This window comes from Stegostoma tigrinum, chromosome 14 (assembly GCF_030684315.1).
Source record: "Stegostoma tigrinum isolate sSteTig4 chromosome 14, sSteTig4.hap1, whole genome shotgun sequence".
Classification (NCBI taxonomy): Eukaryota; Metazoa; Chordata; class Chondrichthyes; order Orectolobiformes; family Stegostomatidae; genus Stegostoma; species Stegostoma tigrinum.
The window spans coordinates 59,455,031-59,469,171 of NC_081367.1; the positions used below are offsets into that span (position 1 = coordinate 59,455,031).

The 14,141-nt window shown below is 42.3% G+C and overlaps 1 protein-coding gene across 1 annotated transcript in view; it reads right to left on the minus strand.

Annotated features, from left to right (window-relative positions):
* The window catches only part of LOC125457769 (5-hydroxytryptamine receptor 3A-like), a 33,959-nt gene extending 28,885 nt beyond the window's left edge, over positions 1-5,074 (minus strand). Inside the window, exon 1 of the mRNA XM_048542361.2 lies at positions 5,030-5,074. Within this exon, the coding sequence (XP_048398318.2) occupies positions 5,030-5,054 (25 nt within the window). The 5' untranslated portion in view covers positions 5,055-5,074. The remainder of the gene's footprint in view (positions 1-5,029) is intronic.
* Positions 5,075-14,141: the final 9,067 nt, after the last annotated feature.

The window sequence follows — 14,141 nt, forward strand, 5'->3', positions numbered from 1 at the left end:
TCCTTTCTTGTGAGACAAATCAAAGATATCACAAATGCAACAGTTGTTTACATGTCAACTCATATATTCAGTATGTTTGGTATTCAGCAAATTGTGTCTGACAATGGTCTGCAGTACATTAGTGTACCCTTCCAAACATGTACAAAAAGTGGGGTATTTAGCAAGCTACCTCCCCTCTCAATACCTTCAGTCTAATGCACTGTTCAAACAGGGAAATCCTTGATCATGAAATGCTGGTTCACTCTGAGATATCATGACATGTTGTATGGATCAGATCATATGACTATTCTCTTCAGATTTTTCTGCTACTGTGCAGACCTCAGAGATTCCTGTGGCTTCGGAATCAGACGTGAATGCATCTGCACAACAATTTCAGGATGGCGACCTGTAACTAGTGGAGCACTTTTGACAAAGTGAATATGCTACAGCTAAATGTGTGGCTGACACAAAATAGATGGGAAGGCTAGTGTTGAGTTTGACAAAGCGTCTACAGAGAGATATAAACAAGTTAAGGGAGTGGGTAAAAATTTGGCAAATGAAATGCAATCTGGGAAAATGTGAGGTTATACTCTCTGGCAGGGAAAATACAGGACTTGAACGGTATTTAAATGGGGAATAACTGCAGGAAGTTGCAGCAGAGAGAGATTTGGAAGTCTTCATGCATAAACCATAAAAAGCCAACATCTGAGTTCAACGAGTAATAGAAAGGCAAATGGAATATTGGTCTTTATCTCTAAGGAGTGGAAATTTTATTAAAACTGTACAATCATAAAATTCCAACAGCATGGAAGCAGGCCATTTGGCCCTTCAACCCTCTGAAGAGCATTCCATAAGACCCACCCCATCCCATCCTTGTAACCCAGCATTTACCATGGTTAGTCCACCTACACACTATGAGCAATTTAGCATGGCCAATTCACCTAACTTGCATACCCAGAGCAACTCCAGAGCATTTTAAACTCCACACAGATAGTCACCCAAGTGCAGAATCAAACCTAGGTCCCTGGCACTGTGAGGCGGCAGAGCTAACAACTGAGCCACTAGTCAGACCACAGCTAGAATACTGTGCATGTTTTTTGGGCTACTTATATGGAAAAGATATACTGCCACTGGAGGCAGTTTAGAGAGGTTCACTCGGCTGACACCAGATTTGGAGCTACTGTCATGACGAGAGGTTGACTTGATTGGGCCTGTATATGTTAGAGTTAAGAATGAGAGGTGACTCATTGAAACATTCAAGATTCTTAAGTGAGTTGATAGGGCTGAGACAGAATGGTTGTTTCCCCTTGTGGAAACACACACATGAACACAAGCACAATAACGCACTCCAAGAAACTCAGTATTGAGAATGCTTTGTTACTTTTTTACAGAGAAGTATAGAAAGTAGGAAGAGGAGGAGGTCATTCGGCCCTTTGCACCTTCTCCACAATTCTTCACGATCAGGGCTGATTGTCAAACTCAGTAGCCTCATCATGCTTTCTCCCCATAACCTTTGATCCCTTCCATCCCATGAATTCCACAGGCTCACCACTCCTTGGGTGAAGAAACATCTCCTTATCTCTGTCCTAAATCACCTACCCTGAATCCTCATAGTGTAACCACTCGCTCTGTACATATCTACCATCGGGAAAATCCACCCTGCATCTACCCTGTCCGGTCCTGTTAGAATTGCATAAATCTATATGAGATCCCCTACATTTGCCTGAACTCCAGCGAAAATCATCCCAATCTAGTCAATCTCTCCTCATATGCCAGACCTGCCATCCCCGGAATAGCCTGTTAAACCTTTGCTGCACTCCATAGCGAGCAACAGCATCCTTTCTCAGAAAAGGAGACCCCTGCAACTGGACACAATATTCCAGGTGTGGTCTCACCAAGCCCCTGTATAACTGCAGCAACACATCCCTGCTCCTGTACTTGAAACCTCTTAAAATGAAGGACAACATACTGTTTGCTTTCTTTACCGCCTGCTGCACCTGCACCTTACCTTCAGCAACTGCTGCACAAGGACACCCAGGTCCCACTGCACACACCCCTCTCCCAATTTGCATCCTTTCAGGTAGTAATCTACCTTCTTGTTTTTTGCTTCCAAAGTAAGTAACCTCATATGTACCCAAATTATGCTGCCATTGATTTGCCCACTCACCCAGCCTGTCGAGATCATGCTGAATGATCTGCAAACTTGGAGTTGTTATATTTTGTTCCCTCATCCAAATCATTAATGTATACTGTAAATAGCTGGGGTTCCGACCCCTGTGGCACCTTTCAAGATGGCAATCATATCTCACACTAAATTCTCATTTGAGTATTGTTTAAAAAACACTGATACATTAAGTAGCCTGTTCCTCTCCTAGCACTCCCCAAACAAAAACCAAATGACCTCCAAGTGCCTAGGAAATGCTATTTAAAGAGAACAGACATAAACCCAGTCAGGTCACCTCATGAAGCAACCGGAAATAAAGTCCAACAATTAAATGAAACCATGCGGCTTTCAAGAAATGTGTTGTTAAAAATTGTTCCAATGTTTTTGATGATTCGTTTATAAAATCTGGGTGTGGCCAGCATTTGTTACCCATTCTCAATGTCCCATGAGAAGGTCATTGTATAAACCATTATGCAACCATTGGGAGGGTTAGGGGGTTCAGTTGGCTAATAGACACCACATTGTCAGGCTGAAAGTACTAAATGAGGTTCTTTATGGCATCATCAAAAATTAATACAGTAGAGATGTGTACTTTTACATAAAAAATTTATTGCTTAATCTACTTCATATCTATTCGAGATGTGCAAAATGGTCAGTGAATTTATTAGTTTAAACTATATGATATACATATCACATACACGTGAGTCTCAAACTGCCTTCCATCCTTCAGGGACTTTGGCAATTGTGGCACTCAGAGCTCAGATTTCATGGCACTGGTCTCGTGAATCCCAGCTCAATGGTATGAAGTCCAATAAGCCGGACAAATGTCCCGATACTAATACTGTTCTGAATCTAAGGTTACGTGCTAAATCCTCTTCTTATAATAACTTCAGTACTTTTCTAGCACTAAAATTGCTGGAAAACAAGGCCAGGTGGCCCCATGTAGATCACTCAAGCAGACGGTTCCCACTGCCCTGCAAGGTCAGTTAGTTTTCCACCAGTCAAAATGGGTTGTTTTTGCATTAAGATAACAAAGTGTGAAGCTGGATGAACAGGGCCCAAAACGTCAGCTTTTGTGCTCCTGAGATGCTGCTTGGCCTGCTCTGTTCATCCAGCTTCACACTTTGTTATCTTGGATTCTCCAGCATCTGCAGTTCCCATTATCACTGTTTTTGCATTAAGTTTGTTTTTGATGTACTTCTCCACTTTACTTGAATTGTTTGTTATTGCATTCAATTAACCCTTAATGATCTGGTTTGAAGATAGCATTTTTAAGGCAAACACTACCAACACCTACTGTGCTATCAGCAAGGCAGGGCCAACAATTTGACCCAGCAACAGTGAGAGGGAAACAATATGGTTCTAAGTTGAGATGGTGTGTATCTTGGAAGGGAACTTGCAGGTGACGGTGTTCTCATGTATCTCCTGTCCTTGTGTTTCAAGGTGGTAGAGGTTGCAGGTTTAGAAGGGGCTCTTGAAGGAATCTCAGTAAATTACTGCAGTGCATTTTGTATATGGTACACTCTGCCACAGATGGAGAGAGTGAATGTTAAAGATGGTGGATGTGACGCCAATCATATAGGCTGGTGTCAAGATTCTTGAGTGTTGTTGCAGCTTTACTCTCACAGGTAAATGGTAATGTCCCATCATGCTCCTCACTTGTGTTTTGTGGATGGTGGACAGGCATTGCTTAGAGACAGCTGGTGTATTAGCCACTGCAGGATTCCTAGCTTATGACTGACTCTGGTAACTACAGGATTTATATAGTTGGTGCAGGTCAGCTTCTCATCTTTAGCAATCTCCAGATGTTGACAGTGGGAGATTCAATGATGTAATACAATTTAACATCAGACAGTAATGGTTAGATTCTCTCATGTTGGAGGTGGGCATTGCTTGACATTTACATGGTGCAAATGTCACTTACCATTTAATAGTCCAGGCCTGGATGTTGCTGCATATGGCACAAGCTGCTTCAATATTTGAGGGATCATGAATGGTGCTGAATATTCTACAATAATCAGCATGCATCTCACTTCTAATGTTTAGAAGGAAGGACATTGATGCGCCCTTTCAAAAATAAAATCCTAGTATCTCCATATAACTTTAAATAACAATTCCACAATTCTTCAAAATTAAGTCTTCATTAAATTATTAAATATTCAGACTTCATAATAAATTTCACTGCAATCTATTATTGGTTGTAAAGCATTTTGGAGTGACATGATGTCAGGAATATCATGATAGAAATGTAAGTGTTTTTTCTCTCATTACATATTTTAGTGAATCAGAAATCTACAAACAGTTGTTATTTTCCTTCTATGTTTGTATGCTTACCAGTCAGTTACAACAATAATCTCCATGAACATCAGATTACAGCTGTAGCCCTGGAAGAATCCAGGCTCATACTACTTCCACATTTTCACTCCATAAACTTGTATCGATTCCAAATTCATCTCTCTCCATAGTGTAAATAAATCCCACACTAATCCTGCTGCCCCAATCTCTCACTGTGCCCCTGCATCAAATCCAAACTAATCACACAGCTCTGCTTTTTCCCCACAGCCTGTCTCAATCCCAAACAAAACCCATTGCTTGGTCATTCCCTTTCACCTTTTATCAATCCAAAACTCATCTCGCCGCTCGACTTTCTCCCCACACCTGTGTCAATTCCAACTAAACCCATTGTCTTGCTCACTCCATAACCTTGCTCTCTCTACTTTGTTCCATAAATTAACCTCTGATTCTAATCCAAAGAGAAAATTGCCTCCCCTATTCTGTCCACTGAAACCCCTTCGTTTTATCTTGTAAAACCTTAAGTAAATCCCATTTTAGCCTTTCCTGCACCAGCGAAAGTCATTTTGTTTTCCATGAGACTTGTGTTCTTACCCTGGAACAGACAGACGAACGACATGGAGAGCAAGAAAGACCTCCGATGAGTCCTGTTGAGAGCCATTTGTTCAAACTGTGTCAACAATTCAAAGTGACAATTTATAGCACCACCCTGGACATCGCCATAGTTACTGGACCAGCTCTGTCCAATTAACTGTTAGATCATTAACTCTTTCATTCCTTTTTCGCTGGCAGGAGAATTCCTGTGTTCCGCTTCATTCTTGATCATTGTAATATTGTGAGTGGTATCATTAGTAATTAGCTCTTCAGATTGGAAATGTGCATTGAAAAGGTTGGGTGCAGTGGTTCAGTCTGATCTGTTATAGGTATTTCCTTTGGTTCAGTTTGATATTAGCTTGTATGTTTAAAATAGAGCTCTCAGAATCATACTTTTGTGAGTTCAAATAAATTGAACATGACAATGCAGTGTGGTACTAAGTACTGCTGCACTGACAGTGGTGCCATCCCTTGGGTAAATGCATAAATCAAGGCTCATATCTGCCCTTTCAGTTGGCTGACATACTCGAGCATGAGCAGGGGAATCCTTCTCAGTATCTTGGCTAATGTTTATCTCTCTGTTGTCATCTGATTATTGACATCATAACACCTGACAGGAGCTTCCTCTGTGTTAATTTCCTAAATTACTACAGTAATCGTACAAGTAATTAACTGTGCATTTGAGTGAGAGGCAGTTCCATACCCAGTTCTATGAGAATCAGTGAGCACTCCCTATCCTTACATGTACTCCGACCAGAGTCTTCTAGGTATACATTTTTCAAGGTCTGCATGGTCCAGTGTGAATGTGGGTATCCACCTTCTACTCTGATGGTTCTGTCTCACTGTGAGTACACAGTATTCCTGCTAATGACGCTATCACTGTATCACATTATGTGACCTCATGATGTAAAGCTGTCAGTCACCATCTAACTGAGCTCTGTTCTCTTGCAGCATGACACACTCATTCTTATTTGTATGTTACAGGAGCTAAGATAATTACTATATCAGAATAGTTGCAGACTATTACAGTATATTACGTCAACAGTACATTATATCAAATTTCAAAGGGTCTCCATTGGTAAACAAGGTGTAATTCATGAGTGCAGTTCCATCAACACTCACAAAGGTTGACACCATCCAGGATATTGCTGTGAACTTGATTGGCATCATATCCACAGACATTCAGTCCTTTCACCACCGACACTCAGTATAACCAGAGTGTACCATCTGCAAGATGCACGGCGGAAATTCACCAAGGCTCCTTGGATTGTATCTTTCAAACCTGCAACCACTACATTACAGAATGTCAAGGGTAGCACATACATGGACTGGCACGTCCTGCAAATTCCCCTATTAGCCATTCAACATCCTGACTTGGATATATGTCACTATTCCTCCAATATCACTGGGTCAAAATCCTGGAACTCTCCCTAACAAAATGTGATCTAGCTACAGCATATGGACAGCAGCAGCTCATAAAGACAGCCATCTCCGGCAGTGTAGCTGGAAATTAATCCCTGATTCCAAGAAGATTGGCAGTAATTGGTGGCCCAGCCTGCAATGCCCATGTCCCATGAATAATAAAAAATCCTCTGCATCTAATTACATGGTACACAGAAGCTGGATATATTATTATATTAACATTTAAGGAAGACCTCGTCTTATGGCTGACTCCTTCAAGTTCTTTGGTAACTCTCTTCTCCAGGCCTTTTGACATCATCACAGTGGCTGGAGCAGATAGCACCATAAGTATTAACATTTTCAGATGTTTTCAGCCTATATATATATTTCTCCCAAACTTGTGCTTCATTGGTATATGTTGTTAAACCTTCTGGTTATACATCTGTTGATAGCATCACATTTACGAATACGTCATCTCCTCGAGCACTTAATATTACAAATTCAGATAATCCAGAGGATTCACAATTCTCCGTGAACATGTCATTGAACATAGACCATAGAACAGTACAGCACAGTGCAGGATCTTCAGTCCACAATGTCGTGCTGACCTATTATCCTGCTCTAAGATCAAACTAACTTGCATACCCTTCATTTTACTATCATCCATGTGCCTATCCAAGAGTCGCTTAAATGTCCCTCACATATTTGACTCTACTACCACTGCTGGCAGTGCATTCCACACACCCACCACTCTCCGTGGGCTTACCTCTGACATCTCCCGAGCTGGTTCGTTGTTTCACAGATGTTTCATTACCCTGCTGGGTAACATCATCAGTGCTGCATCCAATGAAGTGCCGTTGTATTTTCCCGCCTGTTATTTAAACTCTGGAGTCTGTTGAGTGTGTTAGGATGGTGCTGTCAAAATTCAGTACCAGGCGTGGAATGCAGGACAAATGGGGACTTCCTAACAAAGGTACAAAGAAAAGTCACACACACTGGCCAAGTACTGAATTTCAACAGCATACATCCTAACAAACAAATGAAGTTGTGTGAGAACGTTTTTTAAAAGGGCAACAACACGCTGCAGCAGCACAGAGCTACGCCAAGAAGAAGAGTACCTCTTCCAAGCGTTCAAAGAAAATGGATACTTGAAAAATTGGGTCAGAAGATGCCTATTACACAAATGACACCAGGAAGACACTATATGTCCCAACACACTCACCACGTTACCTTACATCAGGAACACATCTGAACTGACCACAAGGTTTCTACGACCAATGGGCATCAGAGTAGCACACAAACCCCAACAACCCTTTGCTCACCCGAACCAAAGACCTACTACTCACTATTGATAGGACAACTGCCATATACAATATTCTCTGCAGAGACTGTGACAAACATTACATTGAACAAACAGGAAGGAAATTAACCACAAGAGTACACGAACATCAATTGGCAATAAAAAAGACACGACCAATACTCACTCACCTCTATCCACATGGATAAGGAGAACCACCAATTCAATTGGGACAACATCAGGATCCTGGGACAAGCAAAGCAAAGACAAGCACAGGAATTTCTAGAAGACTGGTACTCCACTAAGAAAGCCATTAACAAACACATAGAGCTCGACTCCATATATATTCGAGTGCAAAGGAAAACTGAAAGTGAGGTAATCCAGCTCAACAGACACCAGAGTTAAATAACAGGCGGGAAAACTCAATGGCACTTCATCGGAGGCTACACTGATGATGTTACCCAGCATGATAACAAAACGTCTGTGAAACCATGAACCAGTAAACCACAACATCCACAACCTCAGTGACAAATCTACTCTAAAACCTTTGACGTCTCCCCTATAACTATATCTCCTTATGATAGTCATTTCTGAACTGGGAAAAAGTCTCTGGCTATCCATTCTATCTATGCCTCTCATCATCTTGTACCCCTATCACGTCACCTCTCATCCTTCTTTGCTCCAATGAGAAAAGCCCTAGCTCCTGCAACCTTTCATCGTTAGATCTGCCCTCCATTCCAGGCAGCATCCTGGTAAATCTCTTCTGCACCCTCTCTAAAGCTTCCACATACTTCCTGTAATGAGGCAACCAGAACTAAACACAATATTTCAAGTGTGGTTTAACCAGGGTTTTATAGAGCTGTAGCATAACCCCACGGCTCTTAAACTCAATCCCCCTGACAATGAAACCCAACACACCATATGCCTTCTTTACAACCCAATTGACTTGGGTGGCAACTTTGAGGGGTCTATAGATGTAGACACAAGGTCCCTCTGTTCCTTTCCACTGCCAAGAATCCTGCCATTAACCCTGTCTTCTGCATTCAAATTCAACCTTCTAAAATGAATCACTTCACACTTTTCTAGGTTGAATTCCATTTGCCACTTCTTTGCCCAGCTCTGCATCCTGTCACTGTCCCGTTGCAACCTACACCAGCCTTCCACACTATCCGCAACTCCACCAACCTTTGTGTCATCGGCAAACTTACTAACCCACGCTTCCACTTCCTCATTCAAGTCATTTATAAAGATAATTTATAAAGACCCCTCTTGTGAATAGGCAGACAGTACAGGAATTCCCTGTGAACATTCCCCTCAATAACAAGCATACCATTTTGGATACTGTTGGGGAGGGACCTACCAGGGGAAGGCCATAGCCAACAGGTCTCTGGCACTGAGCCTGGCCCTGTGGCACAGAAGGGAAGAGGGGAGAATAGGAAAGCAATTGTAGTGGGGGATTTGGTAGTAGGAGGCACAGACAGGTGAGATGAACGGATGGTATGTTGCCTCCCAGGTGCCAGGGTCCGTAATGTCTCGGATCGAGTCTTCAAGGGGGACGGTGAGCAACCAGCAGTCATGGTACACATCAGTACCAATGACAGAGGTAGAAAAAGGATGGAGAATGTGAAAAATGAGTACAAGGAGTTACGTTTGAAGCTGAAGTCCAGGACAAACAGGGTAGTTATCTCTGGATTACCACCAGCGCCACGTGATAAGGAGGTAAGAAATAGGGAGAGAGTGCAGCTAAACACGTGGCTACAGGGCTGGTGTCGGACAGAGGACCTCCATTATGTGGATAATTGGAGCACATTCTGTGGAAGGTGGGACCTGTACAGTAAGGACGGGTTGCACCTGAACCGGAAAGGCACAAATATCCTGGGAGGGATGTTTGCTCGAGCTATACAGCATGGTTTAAACTAGATTGGCAGGGGTGGGGAACCGTATTTATAATTCAGAGAATGAGGTATTCGGCCTTCCAACAGACACAACAGGGAGTGAGGTTGTTTATGAAGAAATGCAGTTGATGGAGTGTAATTGTGGACACAGAAATGGTTTGAGGTGTGAATACTTCAATGCTAGAAGTATCAGAAATAAGGTTGATGAACTTCGAGCATGGTTCTATGTTCTATCACAAACAGCAGAATTTCCAGAACAGGTCCCTGCGGAACACCACTAGTCACTGAGCTCCAGGCCAAATACTTTCTATCTACTCCCACCCTCTGTCTTCTTTTGGACAGCCAATATCGTAGCCAGTCAGCCAAATTTCCCTGAATCCCATGCCTCCTTACTTTCTGAATGAACCTACCATGGGGAACCTTATCAAATGCCTTGCTAAAATCCACGTATACACCACATTCGTTGCTCTATCTTCATCAACTTGTTTTGTCACATCCTCAAAGAACTCAATAAAGATTGTGAGGCATGATGTTCCCCTCACAAAGCCATGTTGACCATTTCTAATCACTCATGCTTTTCCAAATAATCATCAATACTATCTCTCAGAATCCGCTCCAGTAATTTTCCCACCACAGAAGTAAGACTGAATGGTCTAATTCCTAGGATTATCCCTATTCCCTTTCTTGAACAAGGGAATAACATTTGCCACCCTCCAGTTAACTGGTACTACTCCAGTGGACAGTAAGGATGCAAAGATCGCCACCAAAGGTGCAGCAATCTCTTTTCTCGCTTCCTGTACAAATCTTGGGTATATCCCATCTGGCCCAGGGGACTTATCTATCCTCATGTTTTTTAAAAATTTCTAGTACATCTTCCTTCCTAACATCACCCTGTTTGAGCATTGCAGCCTGTTTCATGCTGTCCACACAAACCACAAGGTCCCTCTTGCTGGTGAATACTGAAGCAAAGTATTCATGAAGGATCACCCCTATCTCTTCTAATTCCAAGCACAAGTTCTCTCCACTATCCCTGAGCGGTCCTATCCTCCCTCTGGCTATCCTCTTGTACCTCATATAAGTGTAGAACACCTTGGGGTTTTTCTTAATCCTATCCTCCAAGGCTTTTTCATGTCCTGTTCTAGCTCTCCTAAGTCCATTCTTCAGTTGCTTCCTGGCTACCTTTTAATCCTCTGGAGGGATTTTTTGAGTTTGAAAGATCAGTATTTTATTGGATAGAAGATAGTTGCTTTGGAATATGTTGCTAACAGTCTGAAGTTTCTGGTTCTCTATGATCTGGAGGACCCTTAATCTCTTAGATTTCTTTCATAGAGGATGTTGTAGCAGCTAGGGCAGGCAATCTTTACTTTGCTGTATCCTGAATCATTGGATGTTACTGCTTAGCTTCTGGCGGCTCCACAGGGGTTTCACATCTTCAGTCTAAGTTATGCTTATTGTTACCTTGGCCCTTATTGATACAGCTTAGGTGTTAGTCAATCAATGCCTTACATCTAGCATTCTGGCCTAATCATTAAATCCCACTGGCTGTCTATAATTAACTCCTCCCATCTCACAGAGAGGGTGGAAAGGGCTTAATCCCCAACTCACATCTGAGTAGAGGGAAAGAGAAACTCCATCCAGATTGATATTCATTGCCTTCTGCTCATGTCCGTAACGCAGCAAGAGAATCAATCTTCATAATCTCGGACAGGAATCCAATGGGCCTAGAATCAGACAAGTTCTATACAGGGTAGAAATTCTCCCTGGATCATAACCCAGACAAAGAAGGCCCTTTCTAGCAAAATTCGAAGAAAGTCCCAAGTCAATCTGAAGTGTTTAGCCTGGGGGCTGTAACTCGGAAAGGATATACAGGTACTGAACCTGGAGTGTTGGCTGGCCAACAGAAGACAGCGAGTGGTAGTAGAAGGAAAATATTCTGCCTGGAAGTCAGTGGTGAGTGGAGTTCCACAGGGCTCTGTCCTTGGGCCTCTACTGTTTGTAATTTTTATTAATGACTTGGATGAGGGAATTGAAGGTTGGGTCAGCAAGTTTGCAGACGACACAAAGGTCGGAGGTGTCGTTGACAGTGTAGAGGGCTGTTGTAGGCTGCAGCGGGACATTGACAGGATGCAGAGATGGGCTGAGAGGTGGCAGATGGAGTTCAACCTGGATAAATGCGAGGTGATGCATTTTGGAAGGTCGAATTTGAAAGCTGAGTACAGGATTAAGGATAGGATTCTTGGCACCGTGGAGGAACAGAGGGATCTTGGTGTGCAGATACATAGATCCCTTAAAATGGCCACCCAAGTGGACAGGGTTGTTAAGAAAGCATATGGTGTTTTGGCTTTCATTAACAGGGGGATTGAGTTTAAGAGTCGTGAGATCTTGTTGCAGCTCTATAAAACTTTGGTTAGACCGCACTTGGAATACTGCGTCCAGTTCTGGTCGCCGTATTATAGGAAAGATGTGGATGCTTTGGAGAGGGTTCAGAGGAGGTTTACCAGGATGCTGCCTGGACTGGAGGGCTAATCTTATGAAGAGAGGTTGACTGAGCTCGGTCTCTTTTCATTGGAGAAAAGGAGGAGGAGAGGGGACCTAATTGAGGTATACAAGATAATGAGAGGCATAGATAGAGTTGATAGCCAGAGACTATTTCCCAGGGCAGAAATGGCTAGCATGACGGGTCATAGTTTCAAGCTGGTTGGTGGAAAGTATAGAGGGGATGTCAGAGGCAGGTTCTTTACGCAGAGAGTTGTGAGAGCATGGAATGCGTTGCCAGCAGCAGTTGTGGAAGCAAGGTCATTGGGGTCATTTAAGAGACTGCCGGACATGTATATGGTCACAGAAATTTGAGGGTGCATACATGAGGATCAATGGTCGGCACAACATTGTGGGCTGAAGGGCCTGTTCTGTGCTGTACTGTTCTATGTTCTATGTTCTATGTTCTATGAAACGAAGGTCATACTGGTGTTTAAGGCAAAATCAAATTAAGAGATCAAATTGTGTAGAAGGAGCTTGTATTACATGCAATTTAGAAGATTAAAGGGTGATCTAAGTGAGGTGTTCAACATTCTTATGTTTGTTATTCGGGTAAATGGAGAGTGACAATGAGAAAATTAGAGCTAGCTCATTCAGAGATGATAAGAGGAAGCACTCATGAAAAAGACAATGGAATTCAGAAAGTATCGCTGCAAATGCTGTTCCAAACAGGGGTTAATTAAAAATTTCTAACCTGAGATAGTTTTTAGCTAGACAAGCATTTTAAGAACATTGTGTCCAGTTCTCGTTGCCCAGTGAAAGGAAGGATATTATTAAGCTGGAGAGACTTCAGTAGAGATTTACCAGGATGTTGCAGGGTATGGAAGGTTTGAGTTATGTAGAAAGGCTGGAAAGGCTAGGGCATTTTTCATTGGAGAGTCGGAGGTTGAGAGGCAACTTTATATAAGTTTATAAAGTAATGAATGGTGTAAATAGAGTTAATGGTAGTTGCCTTTTCTCTAAAATGGGAGATTTCAAGACTCCAGGGTACATCTTTAAGGTGAGAGGACAGAGATTTAAAAAATACATCTGGGTCAATTTTTTTACACAGAGGGCGTTTGCGAGGGTAATGAACTTTCTGAGGAAGTGGTGGATGTGGGTACCAATTACGACATTTTAAAGTCATGAAAGGAAAGGTTTGGAGGAATTTGGGCCAGGAGCAGGCAGGTAGGATTGGTTTAGTTTGGGATTATGTTTGGCATGGACTGAAGGGTCTGTTTCTGTGCTGTATGACTCTATGACTCTAAGACATATGGAACCAAGGAAGGTAGACAGTGGTAACATACCAAACAAACATGATTGAACTGAGTGTGAAACACACTTCAGGCTCTGACCAACCTTCCACAGTTACCAAGTTCCTGATCAGTGCACGTGTTAGTTGTGGTCCCTGAGCTGTGATTCATAATGTAGCAGCAATTGAGTGTTTAAATAAGAGCCAATGTTAAATAAAGCTCTTTAGATCACACTGCACGTGTTTGCTCCATTGTAGACACAGCAGGTCACATGCAACTTATCTCGACTTGATAATAATAATAGCATAAAGTAATAACCATATGTTCTATGATAGTGCACTGAAGCACTTTGGGACTCTTTTAGTATGTTAAAGGTGTGACATAACACAAGGTGTTTTGTTGCAGTAAATTGGAATAATGACTTATTTTCTGGCAGCGTTTTATTCCACAAACACGTGACTCACCTCATCATGAGGAGCAGATGGAAATGTTTGATATTTTTTAGCATTTTGTTCCACTGTGAATTATTTCGAAGACAATCAGGGACATTCTTCTGGCTGCAATGTATCCCATACCCCACAAACATCATCCTTGAAAACTGATTGTCTGGTGGAATCTTTCTGAGTACAAATTGATTGCTGTGTTTTCTTAGGTTACAACATTGGCCACACTTGCTTCATTGGCGGTCAAGCCATTCAAGGTGTTCAAAGGTTGCTATGTGAGTCTTCTTTTATTCTAGGCTTCCGCACCTT